Below are 23,956 nucleotides of genomic sequence, written 5' to 3'. Positions count from 1 at the left end.
ATTAGAAAACTAAACTGAACTGAAATGAAAACTTGGAACAGATTTTCAGGCATTCCTTGAGTCATATGCAAATGTTTTGGGATAAAAACATCTGAAGCGCCACTAGCTTCTGCTAAACAACTGATAATGTGGAAAATGTTATTCAATCACTTTAATATCTAGCATCTGTGCCGATTAAACTGAAACCTTGATTTGAACTATATATAGAGTAGCAGCAGCGCCAGCAGCTATTTCTCCAAAACGACTCGTCTAAATTCAGTACAAACCTTTCCAAGCATAACATTATTAGATTTTATAGAGAAAATGATGTTCATGCTATTCTAGATCTACAAGCCTTTGAGCCTGTGGGATGAATGTAAGCTATTGATAACTCTGAGACATACTGTGCGAGCAAAATGCAAGCATGTACAATAAACATCCTCAAAAACTGAGAAGAATCTCAAGGGAAGCATCAAGCATTCAAAGCATACTCCTTTGGCCGTGAAGGCGGAAAGACACGTTCGGCACTTGCACACTATCTAGTGGACTTTGTTTTCAAGCACTCAAGTCACTCACACATGCACTGTTGTATGCGCACCATCCACGTACAGTCAAACCAAAATTTATTCAGACACCTTGAACATTTCATTCATTAATACAGTTTATTCACTATAGTTTAAAAAATGGTTATAAAATATGACAAGATCTCAGAGTTAAACTGTGTCAGAAAAAAATTAATCTTAATTATGTCAGATAACACTTAAGCAAAACATGGTCAGATCAAAGTGTCTGAATAATTTTTGGTTCCAAATTTTTTATCAGTTTTACTGGTAGTCCACTGTATGAAGAATTTTTGGGTATAATATGTCACAGTTTACTTTATTTTGCTATCCTCACTTACATACATGAACTATAGTGTCCTGCACCCACTAGTAAAAATATATCAAAAATGTCTGGATAATTTTTGGTTTGACTGTAGATACAAAAATTAGCCTGCACATGGACAGTGATTTACTTATATTTTGTACTCACAATTTCTATTATTTTAGAGCTTTGCATAACTAGAAAATGTATAATATACAATCAAACAGTTGACGGTACCCATTGACTTCCATAGTATGAAAAAAATACTATGGAAGTCAATGGCTACCGTCTGTCTGGTTACCAACATTCTTTAAAATATCTTCTTTCGTGTTCAACAGAAGAAAGAAATGTTTGGAATGGTAGGCTGAATAAATGATGACAGAATTTTTATTTTGGGGTGAACTATCCCTTTAATAGAGGGAGATGCTGAACAGATGAAGCAGGTAATTCACACATGCATCTCTCATCTCCTCTTTCTCTTGATAATTCATTCAAATAAATGCTATAATTCATTCATTAATATATAAACATAATCTTACGCACTACTTTATCTCTGTGTCTTATTAAAAGCAGGCAGAATGCTAGATCTAACGAGCCGTAACTGATGAAAATAACCGTCATTTTTACCATTCCGGTCAAACATTGCACTGCAAATATCAATGACATCTTTAAGTTGCCATTTCTGGAAAAATGACCCTTGTATACGCGGGATAATCCACGGCTATAGCCGATTCACGTTGGGTGGTTCTTTGTCTCCACGTTGCACATTAAAATCATTTAAAGCCGTGGATTACCCCTTACTTGATTCTTAGCTGTTTGGCCATATTTTAATGCTTGGTTAAAATTGAGAACCACTGCACTAAGGCTGTGTTTACGCCTGGCATTAAGATCTGAACTATATCTGCTTCATGTTGAGTGATAGTAGAGTAACACTGCATTGCAGTGTCAATATTAATCTGTTACCAACTCACCTGTCAATCAACCACTGTGCTAAAAAAATGGGGTTTGAAATGTTGATGGTTACACACAGCTTAGAAAAACAAAACAAAAATACTTCGAAGACACACCTTTGAGGCACGCACATGTTAAGATGAGTCACATGATTCGCTTCTTTCTTTCACATTCCTTCCTTCCGTCCTTCCTTCCTTCCATCTTTCCAACCTCACTCCTCATTCTTTTCTTCTTCCCTTCCTTGTGTCTTTCTTTCTTTCTTTCTTTCTTTCTTTCTTTCAGTCTTTTGTTTCCTTCTGTCTTTCAAAAACTATTAACACACTGACAAAGTGATGTAGTAATAGATATACAGTCATGAAATCAGAGACCCTGTCCTTGAAATCTAAACGCAAATAGTCACAGGTGACATATTTGATTTAAAATCTGTCTCGTCTGACCTCTAGTGATCAGATCACCTGAGACAGATCATAACATCCAGTGTACACAAGGCCTAAGTGGAACAAACTAGCAGAGGTACTCTTTAGTTTTACTTGAGAGGGAAGGTGATGAGGGTTGTACCTGTGGTCCAAGAAAAGGAATTTCCACTCTAAACTGTGTCTGGAGGTGAATTCCTCATTGGGCTCCTCCACAGTACACATTTCCTGTCGAAACAGAGATTATAAACGACTATTCGAACTTATGAGCATGTCTTGCAGACAAAAAATGAGAACAGAAACCAAGTGACCTACTTCTCACACTGAGTGATTTGTATGTTGGTCATTTATCAGTGTCTTCAAAAACAAAGCTATTTCTTGCACAAACATGTACAGTGTCTATCAACACACCCACACACACATTCATCCTTTGTCATGATGAACATATACACAGCAGATCTCATGGAGGTTGTCACTGTCTGTCAGGCAAATGTTAGAAGTCACAGGACCAATGAGAAGGTGCCAAGTCGGCTTTGGCACAACCTACCTTGATAAACTGAGGTTTGGCTAACCTCACGGTTGCTATGAAACACACTCTGTCTTCAAACGCCGGCCTCAGCGATCGCTGGATCACTCCCTCAAAGCCATTACGTGTTGAGTTAGGCACTAAAGACAAAAAGACAAGCGAATCTTCATAAATGGAAGTTTTTTAGAGAGAGAAACGATGAACAATGAACAATAAGCTTATTTTCTTTAGCCTACCACTAGGGGGCAGCACCTGCGAGGAAACGTCTTAAACGCTTTTTGTATTTAAAACAGCAAGCTCCTGCAGTGTTCATTTTAACAGATACTTTGTTTTTTTTGTTTTTTTTTTTTATGAAGATGTCTGTTAAATTTAATCAATATTTCAATTTCATATATATATATATATATATATATATATATATATGAAAAAATGTATCTTAATTATGTCAGATAACACTTAAGCAAAACATGGTCAGGTCAAAGTGTCTGAATAATTTTTGGTTCCAAATTTGTATCAATTTTACTGGTAGTCCACTGTATGAAGAATTTTTGGGTATAATGTAAGAGTTTGCTTTATTTTGTTATATATAAAAAATTATAAAAATAAAAATATAAAAAATGATATCTAGTGTCTGAATAATTTTTGGTTTGACTGTATAAATATATATATATATATATATATATATATATATATATATGAAAATGAATATGACATATAAATGTGTCAGACAAGACACATTTATACCTCTATATATGTGTGTGTGTGTGTGTGTGTGTGTGTGTGTGTGTGTGTGTGTGTGTGTGTTTATATGTTTGGGGGCACTATGATTTTTTTTAAAGAAATTTTTAAGAAATTAATGTTTTAAGAATTTTTTTTTTTTTTCAGCAAAACATTTATCTACATCTACAAAAAAATGATGTTAATAATTTTAACATAAAATTAAAATAAAAAGTGTCAGTCTCTTCAAAAATATTTATCAGCACAACTTTTCCAGCATTGATAATAAGAAGAAATGTTTTTGAGCACCAAATCAGTAAATTAGAACCATTTATGAAGTATCATAATTCACAAAAATAATATTTTAGTAAAAATAACATTTGAAAAAATGACAAAAATGTGTCAAACTGACACACTGAACTTTTTCCATGATTTAAAAAAAATGTTTAAACATTTATTAACTCGAGCATTAATAATATGTATTAGTATTTGTTAACATTAAAATTGTCATTATGAAAAAGTGAACTCCTGAAATAATAGCATATAATTAGTATCCTTAGGTAAGATCTACTTTTAAAAGTTTAATTAAAATGGTTTAATTGTCATTGTGGTGATTTGTTTTTGTCTTATCTTTATTGTTGCTGAAATAAATAAAAAAATGCTTCCTGTATTTATAAAGTACATCTTAAAGGTGATGTAATTTTTTTAAATGTTTAAATACACCCCCTCCCCCCATCAACTATAATTAAGTCACACATAATAGGTCGATTCCCCTGGAAAAAAATGTGAACACAGCAGTTCAAAACATTGCTCTTGTTTGATCATCCCAACCAATATTGGCTCCACCAATGGTGTGAGTTTGGGGTGAGGCTATCTGTTTTCAAGACCATTAAAAAAAACTAACTTCATTATTTTTGTAATTACGTTTACTGACACCAGTCAAATTACACACTTCACCTCGAGCCACAAACAGTCAACTTTCTGCCTTGAAATCTGGGTCAGAAGCCTGTTTCTCTGGCACACTGGCTTTTCACAACACTTCCTATTGAAATAATGATCCTTGCTCCATCTACTTTCATAAGAAGCACAAGCAATCAAGCACTTGGCTGGGTAATTCAATAAATGGATCCATATGAAAGACTCGGCTGATGCCGCGGGTGCTCGTTCTGACACTCACCAGTGTTGAGAGACTTAAAGTTTCCGATGAACTTGACATACTCATAAACGGGCGGCTCTTTCGGGTCGATCGTGCCCCGGAGCATGTGGCAACAGAACTCTAACTGGTTCTTTGCTGCAGGGAAGCAAACAAAACAAAACAAAAACAAGAAAACAGCATTAATGAGCTCTAGTCTTGTGATCTGTGCACACAGAAATGAGACAATAACACAGAGAGAGAGAGAGAGAGAGACCAGAAGAAAACTGAATTAGAATGAAACAAATGATTTGGTCATGAGGAGATGATAAACATGTATGAGAGTGATTCTTACTCTTTAGGTAGTCTGGGGTGAGGGTCTCTCCTTCCAGCATGTGTGTGGACAGGGCTTTATACACCTCCGAATGCTCACCCCGTGGAAGGAAATTCAACAGATTCTGATCCACAAGATCAGACTGAAAACACAACAGATTTTGTCAGTATCTCTCATACTTACACAGTAAAGCTACAGTCACACAGACAGTGTTTAAATTGCTGCAGGCAGCAGTTATTTTTTTCTAGTAAGCATGCTGTATCAACCATTGTATTCGTAACTGTATCAGGTGACGGACAATTGCACATCCATTGGTGGTTGCCGCATTGTGCCACTGCTCATTTGCATGTGTTTGTCGCTTAGCGGTCATTATCACTCAATCACTCTAATTGAAAATAAATTATGTTTGGTTGCTTTGTTGCTGCAAATTGCTGTCAGTATGAACGCCCCTTAAGAATAGGTCAGGATTGTCAACTGTCCACCCAACTACTACTAGTGCTAAGGTTGTTAAATTTAAATTGTTAAATCTAAATTTTGCTCTCATTTTCATTTTAATATTTTTAGTGGCCAATGATTTAAAAGGAATATATTGAGAGATGTAACTTCTTACACTGTAAATATTTGGATGTAACTGTCAATGCTATCTCTGAAAAGTTACAGAATTATTCAGTTTAGGTTTAAAAAAAAAAAAAAAAAAAAAAAAAGTGATCAAAAGTGACAGTATAGACATTTATAATTTAAAAATATATATATTTCAAATAAATGCTGCTTTTTGAACTTCCTGTTTACCAAAGAATCCTCAAAAAATGTATCAAAAATGTATTTAAAATAAATACATTAGAAACAAATATATTAAGCAGCACAACTGTTTTCAACCTTGATAATAAGAAATATTTCTTGAGCCGCAAATCAGCATATTAGAGTGATTTCTGAAGGATCACGTGACAATGAAAACTGGAGTAATGACTGAAAATTCAGCTTTGCCATAACAGTAATAAATTACATTTTAAAATATATTAAAATGGAAATCATTTTCACAATATGGCTGCTTTTACAGTATTTTTGATCAAATAAATGAAGTGTGTTCATACTCACAGGTAGATGTTCTAATAAAGACGTAACACTTTCTGAGACATAGATTATGTTGCCGTCCGTCATGATGGCCAGAAAGAAGCCATCAAGTGCCTAAATGAATAAAGCAAAGAAGAATATCAATAATTCTGTCATTTTAGTGTTTACTGAATGAATACACATGAGTAGGGGCTTTAGGCAAGTGTGTGTGTGTATGAGAGAGAAAGTCCTCACCTCCAGCATCAGCTGTGTGAACTCCTCATTGCTAAGGAATGGCGGCTTCCAGTCCTGACGGATTTCACTTGACTCAGACTGCGCAGCAATTTCTGATGGTAAGACAATACAAACAACAAGGGTTCAGTTTCAAATACAGGAAGATGAACTAAAATATACAAGCTTTATTTCATCAGGTTAATGTCTGATTAATTATAAAATGTTTACTTTATATATAACAGAATAAACTCAAAGAACATAATTATGTACTTATCAATATTAGCACCCTAAAACAGGGTTTTTATAGTTTTGAAAATGTATTAGTTATTTTAAATGTAGATTTTTTTTTTGCATTTTAAAATATGAGTTTAGTCAGTTTGATACATGCTCTGAACCACTGATTCGAAACAAAAGATCCGTAAAGCTTCAAAACAGTGTTTTGAAATCGCCCATCACTAGATATTGTTAAATAAAGTCATTTTGGCGCACAAAAAGTATTCTCGTCGCTTCATAACATTAAGGTTGAACCACTGTAGTCACATGAACTGTTTTAAATAGGTCTTTAGTAGCTTTCTGGGCATTTGAAAGTGTTAATTATCTTGCTGGCAATGGAGGCCTCACTGAGCCATTGGATTTTATCAAAAATATTTTAATTTGTGTTTCGAAGATGAACGAAGGTCTTATGGGTGTGGAACGACATGAGGGTGAGTAATTAATGACAGAAATTTCATTTTTGGGTGAACTAACCCTTTAAGGGTGCATACCATTTTCATTTTTATCTTATTAATCTTATCACTTATTTTTTAATATATATTATTTTATTTATTTTTTATTTTATTTTATTTCAGCATTGCACCAAACTGTTCAATCTCTGTGCATGACAACACACACACACACACACACACTATTTATTTCAGCAACAATAAAGATAAGACAAAAACAAATCACCACAATGACAATTAAACCATTTTAATTAAACTTTTAAAAATAGATCTTACCTAAGGATACTAATTATATGCTATTATTTCAGGAGTTCACTTTTTTATAATGACAATTTTTATTGTTATTTTAAACTTTCAAAAACTGTATCATCCATGAAAATGATACCAAAAGCAATCCATCCATTTGAGGAAGATAGTAGCAACTAAAATATTTTAGAGGACTAATCTCTTTGGTGGTGTCTGTTCAGACTTTTGCTTTGATTGCTGCACTAATACTTGAATTTGTTGTAAGCAGACTATTTGTTGTATCCAGTCTATCAATACGTCTATATCAGAAATATCTACTCCTATATGTTGAGTGAGAAAAACAAACTGTGGTGGAGGTTTTACATGTCATCAGACGGCTCCTTCCTGTCTAAGTGGGTGGTTCTTGGCCAGAATACATCGATAGTAAATAGTCTGGCTTGTGAGATCAACTTAAGTCAACTAAACAATTACAGAGATACATTGTTGGATACATTATGGATTGAAAATATGAAAATTGTTTTCTGTAGTTTTTTTTTTCTTCTTTTCAGTAGAAGAAAATATTAAGTTGATTTTCATTTTCAAACTGGTCTAAAACATGACAAATTGCGATCTAATAATATATGGTTACTAATAATTGGTATGGCACAAGAGTAACCTTTGTGCTTGCGCAGGAAGTCGATGCTCTTCTGTAGGATGGTTGACTTGTCCATCTTGCGGGTGTTGCCCGGCAACATGGTGCCCAGTTCCTTGATGAGCACATTGAACTGGTCTCGCCTCTTCTTCTCCGACTTGTTCCTAGATACTCTGTAGGTGGAAAAACATGAGGTGGAAAATTCCACAGTGGAAATCAACCGTTAACTTTAAGATAACATAATTTCACTGGCATTTCAGACATTTTCAAAGTCACAGTTATCTTAAATTTACTCCTAAAAGTGATAATGACACACTGTAATCTGAGAAAAATCTTGCGATGCTGAGAGAAACCATTTTACGGTTCTGTGGTTGTATATAGAAGATGAGGGTGAATATGTGCACTCATGTTTAAACTGTTATAACTAGGTCACACTTAAGTTTCTATTCTTGGTGCAAAACCACTTTAGATATACAACCATGAAAAAGGACTTGTCTACACAAACCTCTAGTGTAATGAATCATGTTTAAACCACTCTTGCATGAGATAATGGAATGAGGTGTTGGGTCATAATAGAAGTTTGTCTTGGGTAAGAGAAAGAAATTCCCTTTGAGCATAATCATGTTTTCTTTGTCTGATCACCTTTTTGCTTTGTCCTTCTCATCTTCTTCCATCAACCCATCAAAGATACTGCTGTCATCCCTGAAAAGAGACCAATAGTAAAAGCGGTTAGACCAGCTTGACCAATGTGAGCTCTACCTAGCTGTATGCCCAGCCAATCAAAGACAGCTTCATATAATAGATTTGTGTGAGAAACAGACTGAAATTGAAATCAGCCGCGTTTCCACTGAAATCACCCGGAACAATTTGTCCCAGGAACATTTTTTCCCCCAGACCTGTTTCTGTCTGCGTTTCCATCGTGGTCTAACGTACCGTGAAGATTAATCCAGTGATGTAGGACTGCACGCTACTTTCCAGTTCCCGCTGGATTTCGTCCTCCGCATATAAGTTTAACACTACAACAGCCGGGGTCGTTGTCTACTTTAAACCGCCAGCGGGTAAAATTAACCCATGCACATGATTACTGTTTTGATATGGCTAAAAAATTTCTTATGTCACTGTATTATGCCACTGTCTTCAAAGTTATGTCAAGAGTCATAAAATGATTATTTTTAGTCATCAACTATGTTTTTGTCCTGTTGTTTTATGCTATTTTAAGCAGGCTACACTAATCACTTTTGGTGAATATAGGCTAAACCAGCCTGCGATGACAACGAGAATTAGAAGGAAATAAATACATATTTGGGTACTGTAATATTATTAAAAAAATGCCATTAATCACATATTAAGATAACCAATGTTATTTAAATTACTAAAATACCCTAAATAGACAATAAAGGGCAATAATAATTCACCACACTGCATAGGATCTATGATGCAATGACAAATTCAAGCGCACAGTTTCACCTAATTAATTATTCATTTGTTTAGTTATATAATTTATGATTTGAATAAGAGAACACCACCAATAAACTTAGGGTAATTATTAAAAATTGTTTTATTAATTACATCATAGATCTGAAATATTTTTTTCAGGAAACAGGCAGACTTGAATAGCCCTAAATAGTAACACAGTAGCAAACAATACACGATAAAAATGGCAAAACAAAAATGAATAATTAATCCAGAGTTTAAACATTTGTAGGCTAAAACATCTTCATTTGAATGTGCGTTGTGTGACTGTTTACAGTAAGCCTACACGTTGCTCAAACACAGCGTGAAAATAAAGGAATTATATAGGGGTAAATTTGACCTGCTGGCAGTTTTAGGTATAAATGGCCCATTTTTTTTTAATCTGGTTTTATCTAAACAATTTTTAACAACAGGGCATTGTAAATAACACAATTTTAGTGAAAGTCAATGACTGGGAGACTTGGATATTTTATTGAAAATCTGTTTATGTACATTTTAAAAAACAGCCATGGGTAAATTTTACCCCATGGCGGTTCTAGTGTTAATAAAGCCTAAATCTCATTGTCAGTCCAAAGGTCGTAATTTTTAAACTCCGCAACAGACTTTTAAAAATGGTGGTTGAAATAAAATGGAGTCAACCAATCACAATGCTGTGTGAACTCAACCAATCAGCATGCTCACTGCCCAAGTCCCACCCCTGAAAGTTCCTGAAGTTTGAAAAGGTGCTACTTCGCGAGCAGGGACTTTCTGAGGGGGAAATTTTTACCCGGAATTTCATTTAGACCCTGGTCCCTGCGGTCGAAACACACAGAGTACCACCAAAGTCCCTAGTTCCTGGGGAAAGTTCCTGCGGTGGAAATGCGGCTATTATTCATTGTTCAATGTTCACCCAAAAATGAATATTCTGTCATCAATTACTCATGTTTTTCTAAACCCATACGACCAAAACTTTCATGCTTCAAAATGTTCATAAAAACATTGTAAAACTAATCCATATGAATTGAGTGGTTTAATCAAAGTCTTCTGAAGGGAAATGATCACTTATATGATGAACAGATTTTATTTAAATTTTATTCACATATAAACACTGATCAACGTTAATTCATAGGGCACATTAGATTTTATGAACTTTTTGATGTTTTGGTGGAATGGCCTTTCAATGGAGGGACAGAAATCTACCATGTTTTATTAAAAATATCTTAATTTGTGCTTCCAAGATCAACAAAAATCTAAGGATAAAGGTGAGTAAATGATAACAGAATTTTCATTTTTAGGTGAACTATCCCTTTAACTGCTAGAACTGAATCGCTGAGTCAGAACAAAAGAATTTGTGAATAAATCATTCAGAATGGTTTTGTGAACTGCACAGATTCATTGAAAAGATCCAACACAAAAGAACAATCAATTCCCAGAATCAAATATTGTTGAAGCTTGAATTGCTATTTTGATGTCCTTTCTGTCCCCATTCATTGTAACTGCATGGAAAAGAGTGTACTGAACAATCTTCAACATGTCTTTTGTGTTTTTTTAGCGAAGAAAAACAATCATACAGGTTTGGAACGACATGAGGTTGAGTAAATGAGTGAGCAAGTTATAAAAACGACCAAACCAAGAAAATGTCCAAGCCATTTCTTTTAAGGCCCCACATTATTTCATCATAATCAGGTCAGGCAATAAATCATTGATTAAACAGGCAGGCAGTAGGTCAGCAGTGGAGGTGGCAGTGAGAGGCGGATATAAAGGTCTTTAGGGGCGCTGTGTGTGTGTGTGTGTCAGTGTACTGTATATTTAGATACCCAGTGTTCTCTGACTCAGCTGCTTTGTGAGCACAAGACAGAAAGCGAGACCAGCTGGTCATGGCAGAGGATCTGAGAACAGTTTGTAATGGTCCTGAATTCATGACTGATGTCATAGCAGCTTCTCAGATCCAAAGAAAGTTGTATGGGTTTAGGAAGACAAGAAGTTGAGTGAGTAAATGACAGTTTCTGTATGATCTTTTTAAGTTCATCTCAACATGACATGACAGCCACTCTGTCTTTTTTAGCCTTGAGATAATTGGTCTTTTGCACAGGGTGTTCAAATATGTGTCTGTCTCTGGAACTGCAGAGATCACAATGACCTTTCATTTATTGTGTGTAGATAGAGTGGTGCGTGTACACAAGTGAATTAGCGGTTTTTGTGAACTATATTAGTGTGTATTTGCAAAGTTACAAGAAAAATGAGTGCAAACAACTGGCTGGGTAAATAAACCAATGTGCATTTTGCTCTGCCACTGGGTGTCCATTACCAACATTTTTACATAAACGACCCAGAGTTTGCCCCAGTCCATTTGCATCAATGGTTGTGGGTGTGTGACTGTGTGTTTGAGTAAGAAAGCACCCACTGCTCTAATAATGCCACATTATATGGTCAATATTATTTCTGCATATGAAAACTGCATTTTCAATTTAGAATACAGATGCAATACGCAGTTTTACAGGAAACAGAAAATAAAGTTAAAAAAATAATGAAAATGTCTAACACCTATTAGCGAGTTTAAAAATACACTGACGTCAACTGATTTGGCTGCCAAACAAAAAGATATTTATATCTGCTCTGTGAATACAAAGCCATCTGCTCAAAATGGTGGCCGCATACAATACGAAGAGGTAAGATTGGCTAAGAAAATTTAAACAGGACAATTAATAAGAAAAGAGTCAAAAATAGCCAAATAATTTCAGTTTACATTGTGAACACAGAAAAACTAAACGAGTAATTAGTGTAAAAAAGCCCATAAAATAGCTTGACGAGTAAAATATTTCCTGTGTTGATTTTTTTTTTTTTTTTTTTAAATATAGCCACTACATTTTAGTTTCCACTACTGTTCAGAAGTTTAGTGTCAGTAAGATTTTTTAATGTTTTTGAAAAAATTATCTTATGCTCATTAAAGCTGCATTTATTTTCATAAAAAATATATAGTAAATAACTGTTTTCTATTTAAATATAATTTAAAATGCATTTAATTCCTGTGATGGTAAAGCTGAATTTTCATTACTCATCTTCAGTGTCACATGATCCTTCAGAAATCATTCTAATATGCTGATTTGCTGCTCAAGAAACATTTCTTATTAGTATCAATGTTGAAAACAGTTGTTTTCAGGATTACTTGATATTGAAAGTTCAAAAGAACAGAATTTATTTAAAATAGACATCTTTTGTAACATTATAAATGTCTTTATTGTTACCTTTGATCAATTTAATGTGTCCTTGATGAATGAAAGTATTAATCTCTCTTAAAAAAAAATGGCAAAGCTGAATTTTCAGCAGCCATTCAGTCTTCAGTGTCACATGATCCTTCAGAAATCATTCTAATATACTGATTTGCTGCTCAAGAAACATTTCTTATTAGTATCAATGTTGAAAACAGTTGTGTTTTCAGGATTATTTAATGTTGAAAGTTCAAAAGAACCAAATTTATCTAAAATAGACATCTTTTGTAACATATAAATGACTTTGTCACTTTTGATCAATTTAATGTGTCTGATGGATGAAAGTATTAATTTCTTAAAAAAAAAAACCTAACTGACCCCAAACTTTTGAACTTTAGTGTACATCATAGCTAGTTACAAACCATGATTGGCTACTTTCTACTGCTAATCAGGACACGCCCATTAGTGCAAGATGAGTCATCGATATTTTTTGTGCGTTTTGCTAGAAGAGAAAGACTGTATATGTTAAATGCATATACTGTATATGCTTAAGTAAACTTTTAGGAGTATACTAAAATACAGGTATCAATTAATTCATTCATCCATCACAAACAGAAAAGAGGACACATATTTATTGAACATAACATGCATTTAGTACGTTTTCCAGCCTTGGAGTCGTAATACCATCACATCATGTATGAATTGCATTTAAATGCTTCGGTTGCATTTTAAGCCACACACCCCACCTTCATCATTTGCTTCCAAATGTGTCATTGCGTCTGCCACTACAGCCTCGTGCGTGACACACTGCCAGCATTAGAGATTGTGTATCGGCTCATGACTGAATGACCCCATTCCACACCTGTCTTTAGGCTTAAAGTTGCTGCATCTAAAAGACCCTCCACAAAGTGACACAAGACACACACTCACACACATTAAAGTGAGAGGAGAGCTGTAATTGTTTCGAAGACACAAACAAGTCCATTAGTCACTGCACGCTCATAGTGTGACATTTTTTTTCTCACAATCTATCTGACTGCTTTACAAACGACTTGTTTTGAACATGCGTCTCATTTAAGTATACTGAAACTGAGCTAATTTGAACAATTAGAAGTAGAAAAATGTGATGACCTACATTTATACTACAAAAACAATGCAGTGCTTGTGTATTAACATTTCACCATTCTCTCTCCAACACACGCACATAGAGGATGTGGATGGCTGATCATTAACTTTAATAGTGTTTGTGTCGTGAGAGACAGAGTGACTGTTTTAGTCACTAGTCCGCTATCTTCCTGACTCCTGTAAAGCAAACACCAACAGTTGACCACAACAATGCAATAAAGATGTCAACCGATGCCAAAGATCTAGTTTCAAAGCACAGTACTGATCACAAAGCATACACAGAGGTGCAACATGTCCTGGATTTACCCTTCGCCGGGAGTTTGATTGACAGGCGATCTGACTAACCATAACGTCGTATCCACCATTTTGTCTGCCAAACAAATGTCAGTGGACTTGAACTTGAAAAAATGTATCTGAAAACATACCTTCTGATGTTCATTCATGTCTATTTCATGTTATAACTATGAGATGAACAGTTTATATGCCGCTTGAACTGAGGCGTTACAGCGATCTGCTACAACACATTAAAGAACAAGACGGTATTACTTGAATTTCTTAAAAAAAAAAAAAAAAAGTCAAAATTTGAAAGCTTAAACTTAGTTTCATACCAAAAGTAACCTCCTTTGTTTTGTCTGTCGGTGCGTTGTCAGTGTCCTCTTTGCTCTGCGATGTATTTTTCACTGCGTGAGAACATGATGTGTGGCGTGAGAGCACCATGGCTTGTCAGAAGTAGCAACAGTCACTAAGCATCTTTGCGAAGAGTCAATTATCCATGAATGTTTATTATCAAATGTTAATTTTGCTAAGGGTCGAGGAAGATATATAAGTATATCTTATAGTGCTGCATGTTTACCAAAAGGTATCAATTACTGGCATTGGCAAATATGAAGAGCCAATATTTGAGCTAGAAGCCAAAAGGAAAACATATTTCAGCAGTGTTGAACAAATAAAGTAGACTTCCTGATTGGCCATTGTTTTTCAAAATAAGATCCAAATGGCAATGTAGGATAAATTTAATTGAATAGTTTATCCCAAAAAAAAAAAAAAAAAAAAAAAAAAAAAAAAACCCACCAATTCACCAAGGGATCATTAAATGTATTTACGCTGTTAAAAAAAAAACACCTAAATGCTGTTCTTTTGAATTTTATATTCAACAAACAATCCTGAAAAAAATGCTTCAGTTTCAAAAAATATAAAGCATCACAACTGTTCAACATTGATAATAATAAGCACAAAATCAGCATATTAGAATGATTTCTGGAGGATCATGTGACACTGAAAAGTGGAGTAATGGCTGCTTTGCCATCACAGGAATAAATTAAGCAATAAATTATGTAAGTAATGTACACATAATTCTCAATAAAGCTTAAGTGTTCCACTTCATCTGTATTCACCCTAATTGTAACTTTTATTCAAGAGTTTTTAAAGCAGCCCAGAACTGTTCAACACACATTTGACCTAGATTTGCTCAATTAAATGTTTATCAGTGGATATCAGATATGTGGACTTGACACTCCTGAGTTGAACTCAAGTCGCAACATTGAAGTCTTATTGCTTGACCTGGCAAACATTACAATACTTAAAACTAACATTTGCCAGTTTTGACAATCACAATTACTCAAGAAGTTGTAGACTGGGTTTCACCCAAGTTTCTGTCAGACGGTGTTCGGAAAGTGTCAAATATGTGTGTGGGAGAAAAATATAAGGTATGACAATTCAAAACATCATTAACTACATCAGACATCCCAAAGAACAATGTCTGAACAAATTTGGTTGTAACAACAAGAAAAGATGTTTGATAACTTCATAATACTGGAATGTACAGCAAAGAGCCTGCTGGATGTTTAACAAGTAATGCTGAGACTAAGTTTTAGGTTTTTAGTTCAATTTAATCTGACATGTGCTGCTTTACTGATATTATTTTACTTGCCCCACTTATGCGCGTATTTACATTTTAGCATATTTTAAAACATAAGCCTGACATAAACTCTATAACATGAGATGTGAGAACTTGAGAATTAACGACAGCTAAAAACCAGAGAACCGTGACTAACAAACTGTGACATGTCCCAAAGTCATAGAGGTTCAAATGTGTAGATATTAACAAAGGCAATCATGATAGATGTCACTGTGTGGTGAAGTCTAAATGTTACCGTTTGCACTTCAAGGGCTTGGTAGTTTCACTTTGGCTTAACTGTGCAGCAGGTAAGACCAGTCCCATCACTTCAGGAAGGGCGAATATGAGTATGTAACAGCTTACCACATTATAAAAAGTTAATTAAAAACTCTTTAAAAAAAATTCTTAAACAAAAACCCTTCGCACGTGACTCGTTCAATTAAAAAAAAAATTAAACAAATTGCACTACTGTACTACTGTACTATGTACTATTATGTAAATTAAAGATTTCCCATAATTAAAAAAAGAATTAAGAGTTCCAATAGGGTATGTTTTTATATTATATAATGAATAATGTTAACTGCTACATATTAAATAGCAAAATTCAAATTTTCTGATGGTGTGGAATCATATAATATTTAATATCCAGTATATTGGACATATAGATTATAAAACGCATGAAATCTGGTATATAAAAATGCTTGTTTTCTCCAGAGTTACAAAATAAAAAGCAAACAGCACATTTATTGTGTTAATTATCTGGCTACATATAAAATATTAGCTAAATAATTAATAATATGTGTATAATAAATTTGTAATTTCTACATTATGATAAACTAAAACTACTAAATAAATATTTAATATGTAATTATTTCCTTAAGCAGCTTATACAATGTTATTAATACACTGATATTATAATACATGCAATGCATGTAATATATAGTCAAACCAAAAATTATTCAGACACTAGATATAATTTTTTTACTAGTGGATGCAGGACACTATAGTTCATTTATGTAAGTGAGGATAGCAAAATAAAGTAAACTGTGACATATTATACCCAAATATTCTTCATACAGTGGACTACCAGTAAAATTGATAAAAATTTGGAACCAAAAATTATTCAGACACTTTGACCTCACTTAAGATGAATTTTTCTGACAGTTTAACTCTGAGATCTTGTCATATTTTATTACCATTTTTTTTAAACTACAGTGAATAAACTGTCATAATGAATGAAATATTCAAGGTGTCTGAATAAAATTAGGTTTGACTGTAGACACTAGTATTGATAATAACATCAAATATTCAAAATTGTTAAATTACAAGAATAACAAATATACAAAAATATTTTAGATAAAAAAAAAAAAAATGGGAAAAGAAAAACAGGCACTTCTCATTTCTCATTCTATGAGGTGTGGAGCTTCATTCTCACATGCTGACTTTTTTTTTTTTCACTCAAATCAATCAACAAAAACCGTGAGCAAAATTTGTAAAGTTAAAATGACTGTAAAATGCATCTGAAATCCCCCTGTGTTCTGTCTAGATGTGTTTGAAGGCAAGAACATGTCCTGTGTGAAGGGCCACTTACAGCTCACGCATGTCTGAGAGATGAGAGGATTTATGACTCTTCAAAAGATAATGATTCACTGAATAAGGTAAGAAAATACAGATTGTGCAAGCACCATATGGTGATGGTTTTAAGTCCCTGTTTTTGACCGTAGGTGCCATCTCCAGTTACTTCACCTGGAAACCTTTGAGAGAAGAAAATGGAGCTGCTGCTCTATTCAGCGTGGCGGTAATCCAGAGATTAGCCTGAAAAATTCCACACTGCTGCCACACAATGGCCCATCTCACTGTCACTCAACAGGCCCAACCAGTTAGAAAAAAGCCAGGCGCATCGAGGCCAGCCAGAGTGGGCATGTTTAATGTCATTCCATTCACTGTTGTCTCTATAGCAACCGGCCATGGGTGTGTTACATTTGCATGTTAGAGGGAAGGAAAGCTGTTTATGAACATAGATATTAAGATTGTTTAATATGAGTGCTTCGTCTCTGCTGCACCGTAACTGTAACCATGGTTACGGTGTCAGGCAAAAGATGCAGGACAGGAACTGCCTTGGTTTCAAATGAACTCTGAATATCATTTAACAAACCAACTGACTGATAATAATGGAGATGTTTATCAGCCATTTTATTGTTGTACTGTGCTTTTCTGATATATGCTGGAGATTTTGACTATTGTTAAGGGAATCGATTCTTCAAAGGATGGTTTAGGGTCGACCAAGGACTTACCGGTCTATGCTGGAGGTCATTTTTGTAGTGTGTTCAGGGTCGCAGTTGTAGAGAGAGGATCTTTAAGCGTGAGGTAGACATTTGTACATTAGCCTGGGCAACAAAATGACAACAACAACAACAAAAAACATTTATTTAATACAATTTAAATGTGTTTATTTAACAGGCTTAAATCTTCTCTACTTTTACACTTCTACTGTTGTATTAGGGCTGTCATGATACCAAACATTCGGCAGTCAAGAAAAAAAAAATAGAATAAAGACAAAGTAGATAATGCTTAATATTTTTCAGGTATCTAACAGCATAACAGTTTCAGAATTAATTAGAAAACATTTAAAATAATAATAATAATAAAAAAAACATAATATCTATTTAGTTGTTCCATCTGTTAAATTCACCATGAAAACAAAATTGACAATTCTTATTTTTTTATGAAATAATTTATCCATGCACGTCATTTTTTTTTTAAATTCCCCTCCCACTTGCAGCAACATCTCTTCTCTGGTGACGTATTTGCTGGCATGAGGGCGGGGCAACCTGTCACTCACATGACATCACAGCAATAGCAAACACAACCACCCAATGATCCAATCAATTCCAGGACATAAAGTCCCTTTCAACATTTTTTCTTGTTTGAGAAGTCATTTCACTCTGATATACGTCACAATAGCGAAGAAAAGATGACAGCTTCCTTTCTATGCCGACTTTAACATAAGACAAAATGACTGTTTATATACTGTTTACAGCAGAAAGAATGACAGTATTTTGTTTTACTATGCCATTCATGTTTTTTGTTTTTTTTTTACTAATACTTTTTTGTTTTACTAATACACTACTGGTACTTTTGACATCCTTATTTTGCACTACAGTGGTTACAATATTGCCATCTCTTGTAAGATGAATTGCTTGCATTTTTCCTCATTTGTAAGTCATTTTGGATAAAAGCACCGGCTAAATTATTTAATTAAAATGCAACCATGACCCATGTGGAATAAACACAATTCAATAATTCATTCAAAAGCAAACTTACCTCCAGCCCTGCTTGCTCTAAGGAAGGAAGAGAAAAGCTTGCCACAGGATGTAGGATGAGGACAATCGGTGGGCAAGACAGAAGGTGCGTGTAAATATGAATGTTTTTGTGTGCAGGGTCAATCGGAGGATTCTGAGGTCAAGGTAGAACAGCCTGCTGTGGGTCCCTGTGGGGTGTATGTGCTTTCAGTCGGGTGCAAGACTGGAGGCACCACATGTTAGCACTAACCCCCTCCTGAGAAAAAACAGAAACAATCTGCATTATGATCACACATTTTATATGTAATGAAAGTAGCATGTTCAACACATATTCCTTTAATCATTTTAGGCTTAGGAGAAATTATGCTTATTTTAAAGGGTTAGTTCACCCCAAAATGAAAATTCTGTCATTAATTACGTCGTTCCACACCCTTAAGACCTTCGTTTCTTCTTCAGAACACAAATTAAGATCTTTTTGAGGAAATCCGAGAGGTATATGACTCGTCCAAAACAGTCAACGTGACTGCAGTGGTTCAACCTTAATTTTATAAAGCAGCGTGAATACTTTTTGTGCACAAAAACAAAAAATAAAAATAATGACTTTATTCAACAATATCTTCTCTGCTTTCTGAACCTTGAAAGTGTTGATTATATTGCTGTCTATGGAGGAGTCAAATACCTCTCGGATTGCATCAAAAATATCTTAATTTGTGTTCCGAAGATGAATGAAGGGTCTTATGGGTTTGGAACGACATGAGGATGAGTAATTAATGACTAGATTTTCATTTTTTGGGTGAACTAACCCTTTAAGAAAATATATGTCATATGAAATAATTGTCCAGACATGAAATAAAAAATGTAATTGTAAATCGTTCCCTTGTGAATAAATATGTAAGTATAACTAAATTATGTAGTGATTTTAAAGACAACTGAATTGTAATTTATGAAATAATTTGGGAAGATATAAACTCACTCATATCATTATTTCTGTAATAGCAGCAACGCTCCTGAACCCCTATAAATCTGCTCTTAAATCTGAAACACAAACACAAACAGAAATTAGTCACATAAACTGCAGGCTCCTGAGAAAACAACTTCAATTACATTAGAGAAACTAATAACATATTAGCATAACTGGTGCTAAGGAGTTTATAACCAAAATAAAATGAAATAAAAACATATGAATTCATAAAACTAGGCATTCAGGTTTCAAGATAAAAACATCAATCAGACCCAGTAAGCCTGGGAAGAGTCATGACCTTGAAGTTAACCTATCAGCATGGTAAACATTCTGCAATGCAGAGGGGAAAAAAGCATAATCACTGCCCAAAATCATGGCTTAACTGACATTTAACATTTCATCCCTGGACTAACAGTTCTGTCCATCCCAATATGAACTATTCAGCCAAATACTGCAGGATATTTTTACAAGGCCACAGATGTTGTGACGTACTGCCAAGCCTGATAGATGACTTGGCAAGTCTTTCTCCACCAAAGACAAACATTCAATACTGTAAAACCAGGGCTAAAGTTCAAACGTTCATAAGAACATACAAAATTCACTGTCATCACCAGTTAACTGCAGTCCGATGTGTACTGTAATAACTAGCCGGGTATTACAAAAAAAATAGATAGTTCACCTAGAAATAATTTACATTTACTTTCATTATATGAGGGGGGAAAAATTCAAAATCTCTTATTTTGGGTTCCACAGAAGAAAGAAATGCATATAGGTTTGTAAAGTTTGTTTTCTTTTAAAATTTTTGCTTTTGGTGTTTGCATGAAAATAAAATTGTGAAAAAATAAAATAAAATATAAAATAGAACAAAATAATTCGATTAAATAATAAAATGTATGAATGCCTCCTTTCATACAACTCTGGTAAAATAAGAACAGGCATTGGTTCTCTACTGGAAATCACCCAGCAGGAAAGAAGCCGTAAGAGTAAGCTGGGTGAGACATGATGAAGTTGTAGTACCCTGACAAGCTGCAAGATCTTTTTTTACAGTCTATGTGCAAGACGTGTCCAGTGTCCAGGGAAGTGCATGTGTCATAAAGGCACACACCCCTGAGGGCAGTCTATATATAGCGGTGGTAGTGCGGTATTGCCTTCACATCATTTATATTAAGTTTCCATGTCTTGAACAGGCAGACTACAGAGATCAATGGGCAACTTCTGAATAGAGACAACAGCATCTTGTTCTTTTCATCATAATTTTTATCAAGCTTTATCAATTTTTATCAAAAAAAAAAAAAGCATGTGATGTTCATATAACAATTTACACAACTTCACAAACAAAAGTAGCCGCTTTGACCCAGTTCTGTCCTTTAATAAGTATTGGGATCATGAAAAAAAGTGGGTCAAAGTGCGTATTCTTATCAAGATTACTACTATCAGAATACATCAGTTCACAGACTGTATATTGTCTACTGGCTAATGCCCACAAATACTTAACATTTAGGCTGTTTTTATGCATGGTTTGATTGTCTAGTCCAAACCAGAGTTTGATTTCATCCTATTTCCCCTGTAGGTTTCTTTTTACACTGAATAATTTGGGTCCAAATTATTTGGGTGATATGTCTGTACCAACGCTAAGAACAACTGCAGCAGCTATTAACGACTGTAACTAGTTAACAACTCTGCATATTACTATTATTATTATTATTATTATTATTATTAAGAAGCTTTTAAAATATGTTTTTACAAGAATGTCCTGGCCAAGATGGTTACTGTACAGAAAAAAGTTAAGATAAAACATAAAAAAAAATAATTGACAATTAACAAAATACAAATAATTAGACAATACAAATAAAATGTAATACAAAGCATCGAAAGGACAGTGAAAATAATAAAATAAAAATAATATAATATAAAAAATAAAATAAAATAAAATATTGCTTCCCATAAACCTCAGACCACCTTTATGATTTGCTAGTGCTCACCAAACTTCAGAAAACACTTTCACACCAACCAAATGAAAATCTCTGACGTCAAACAGACACAGGTCTTCTCTAGTGTGAAAGCATCCCTAAAGCTCCCAGACCAAGACACTGTTAAAACTCACATAAAGCTATTTGTTTTTTGCCTTCTGTCAGTCACACAACACCTTAGCTCATTAGCACTCATAAAACACAGCCTAATGATTGAACACTTTACTGTCTTTGTCCTTCTGCCAGAAACAGTTGGTTGTTCTTGTTTACAAGCTTGTACTTTATGGGCATTTCAATGGTCTATAAAAAAAGATAACAGCAAAGAGGTTGGCGTAATGCTAGAAGTTAGCGTGACTTATCAGCTACCACACAGTTTGAGCAACAGTTCTGACGCTGGTTCGTTTTTGTATGACATCCACAAATGAAGCAGAACGGACACGCATACCTAAACGCACCCACAGATTCTTATGAGCTCAAAAAAAATTACACACAACTGGGTCATTCTTCAATTGGAGCGGTGAGACAGAATTTGAAAAAAAGGCTTTTTTTTTATAATAAAATGTATTGCTATGTATTTAAATTGTGTTGTGTCATGTATGATATTCAGTAAAATAGAATTAAAATTTTAGTCAAATACTTGTGCACCACACTGGTAACATCACAGACTCTAAAACATGATGAAACTGTCCAAAAATTTGAAAAATTTATAAAAGATTAATAAGAAAGAATGAACTCCATTATACTCAAACTAGTCCAAATAGAATTCCCCTTTTTCTCAAAGGAACAACGTCCATTTTAATATCACAAAAGATATAAATGTGTGAACTTTTTCTTAAAATATAATAATTTACATATATTTTTAAAAACATTTTCATTTAATTGTACATGTTAAATAAAATCTATATTCACAATATAACCACTTTATTTATGTTAAAAATGTTATATTTTGGCAATTACATCCCAGGATAACTCTTCGATGTTTGGTGGGAACATGCAGATTTTGTTAAAGAGTAAAATCTCTCCAACTATTTTCAAACAACAATTCAACTTTTAAAAGTGCACAAATTGTTTAAACCCTACAGAATACAAATATGCAAACACTTTATATTGGTATTTAAAGTTTATTTAAACTGTTACAAAGTAGAGGGACACCACTTGCCACTACAAACGAAGAATGGCCCAACTGCCTATTAAATCCAGCTTCCAAAATAGGATCAAGGGTAATATCATAAACAAATGTCAAACAACATTTACACCAAAAATGTAAATAAAGATATCTAGATATAAATTTACTAATTGCATTTGAATGGTTTGTATATAAGCCTCATCAAATTCTATAAAGCTGGAATAACAACAAAGAAACCTCTGGGAAGGAAGTTTATTTAGTTGAATAGCTGAGTTAAATTAGCTGAAATGCACAGACGCAGTAGAGACACACTGACTCATGACGATCGATATAATACACTATGGTCCATTGTGCTCGGAGATGTGGTGACCAGATGAAAACAAGTGTGCTAATGATGGTTAACACTGGTATTAATGGAAATCTCAATTTTTACTATGAGTGTCTTGTCACATGCAGGTCTGGAGCTCCGGTCACGCCACGCTGCACACCAGCTATGTCCCCCTACTGATCACTACATGTGACTACTGACCCAGACAACACACACAAAGAAAATAAACGACATACCAACTCAGCTCAGACCCAATTCAGCCACTTCTGTAACATTTAGGACAAAGAAAGAGAAAGCCGACACAAACAACCACAAACAAGAAACACAACCAGACGCAAACTAACAGAATCCTAAATTACAATAAATGTAAATGAAGAAAGACAAAAACTTAAAATGAAAGACTTGGAATTTCTATTAGAATTGGGAATTATAGCTTGAAACTTTGGGGTCAGTGGGGTTTTTTTAACTAATGAATACTTTTATTCAACAAGGATGCATTAAACTGACCAAAAGTGACAGTAAATACATTTATAATGTTACAATGTTTCTATTTTAAATAAATGCTTATTTGAACTTTCTATTCATAAAGAATCCTGAATAAAAGTTACTGTTTTACAATATTAAGCAGCACAACTGTTTTCAACCTTGATAATAATAAGCAATGTTTTTTGAGCAGCAAATCAGCATATTAGAATGATTTCTCAAGGATCATGTGACACTGAAACTGGAGTAATGATGCTGAAAATTCAGCAAATTCACAAAACAGTTGTTTTAAATTGTAATAATA

At 34.1% G+C, this 23,956-nt stretch overlaps 1 protein-coding gene across 5 annotated transcripts in view; it reads right to left on the bottom strand.

Annotated features, from left to right (window-relative positions):
* Positions 1-23,956, bottom strand: part of clocka (clock circadian regulator a) — a 78,434-nt gene that overhangs the window by 21,544 nt on the left and 32,934 nt on the right. For all 5 annotated transcript variants that reach the window (XM_051874118.1, XM_051874119.1, XM_051874115.1 and 2 more), the window contains 11 exons: positions 19,758-19,819; positions 18,807-19,040; positions 17,777-17,869; positions 8,442-8,501; positions 7,824-7,972; positions 6,222-6,313; positions 6,012-6,101; positions 4,938-5,058; positions 4,628-4,741; positions 2,755-2,873; positions 2,353-2,435 (listed from right to left, as the gene is read on the bottom strand). In XM_051874118.1, the coding sequence (XP_051730078.1) occupies positions 2,353-2,435; positions 2,755-2,873; positions 4,628-4,741; positions 4,938-5,058; positions 6,012-6,101; positions 6,222-6,313; positions 7,824-7,972; positions 8,442-8,501; positions 17,777-17,796 (848 nt within the window). In that variant the 5' untranslated portion in view covers positions 17,797-17,869; positions 18,807-19,040; positions 19,758-19,819. The remainder of the gene's footprint in view (positions 1-2,352; positions 2,436-2,754; positions 2,874-4,627; positions 4,742-4,937; positions 5,059-6,011; positions 6,102-6,221; positions 6,314-7,823; positions 7,973-8,441; positions 8,502-17,776; positions 17,870-18,806; positions 19,041-19,757; positions 19,820-23,956) is intronic.

Source organism: Ctenopharyngodon idella, chromosome 20 (assembly GCF_019924925.1).
Source record: "Ctenopharyngodon idella isolate HZGC_01 chromosome 20, HZGC01, whole genome shotgun sequence".
NCBI lineage: Eukaryota > Metazoa > Chordata > Actinopteri > Cypriniformes > Xenocyprididae > Ctenopharyngodon > Ctenopharyngodon idella.
The sequence above is the reverse complement of the archived record's forward strand: the minus strand, read 5'-3'. Positions and strand labels throughout refer to the sequence as shown.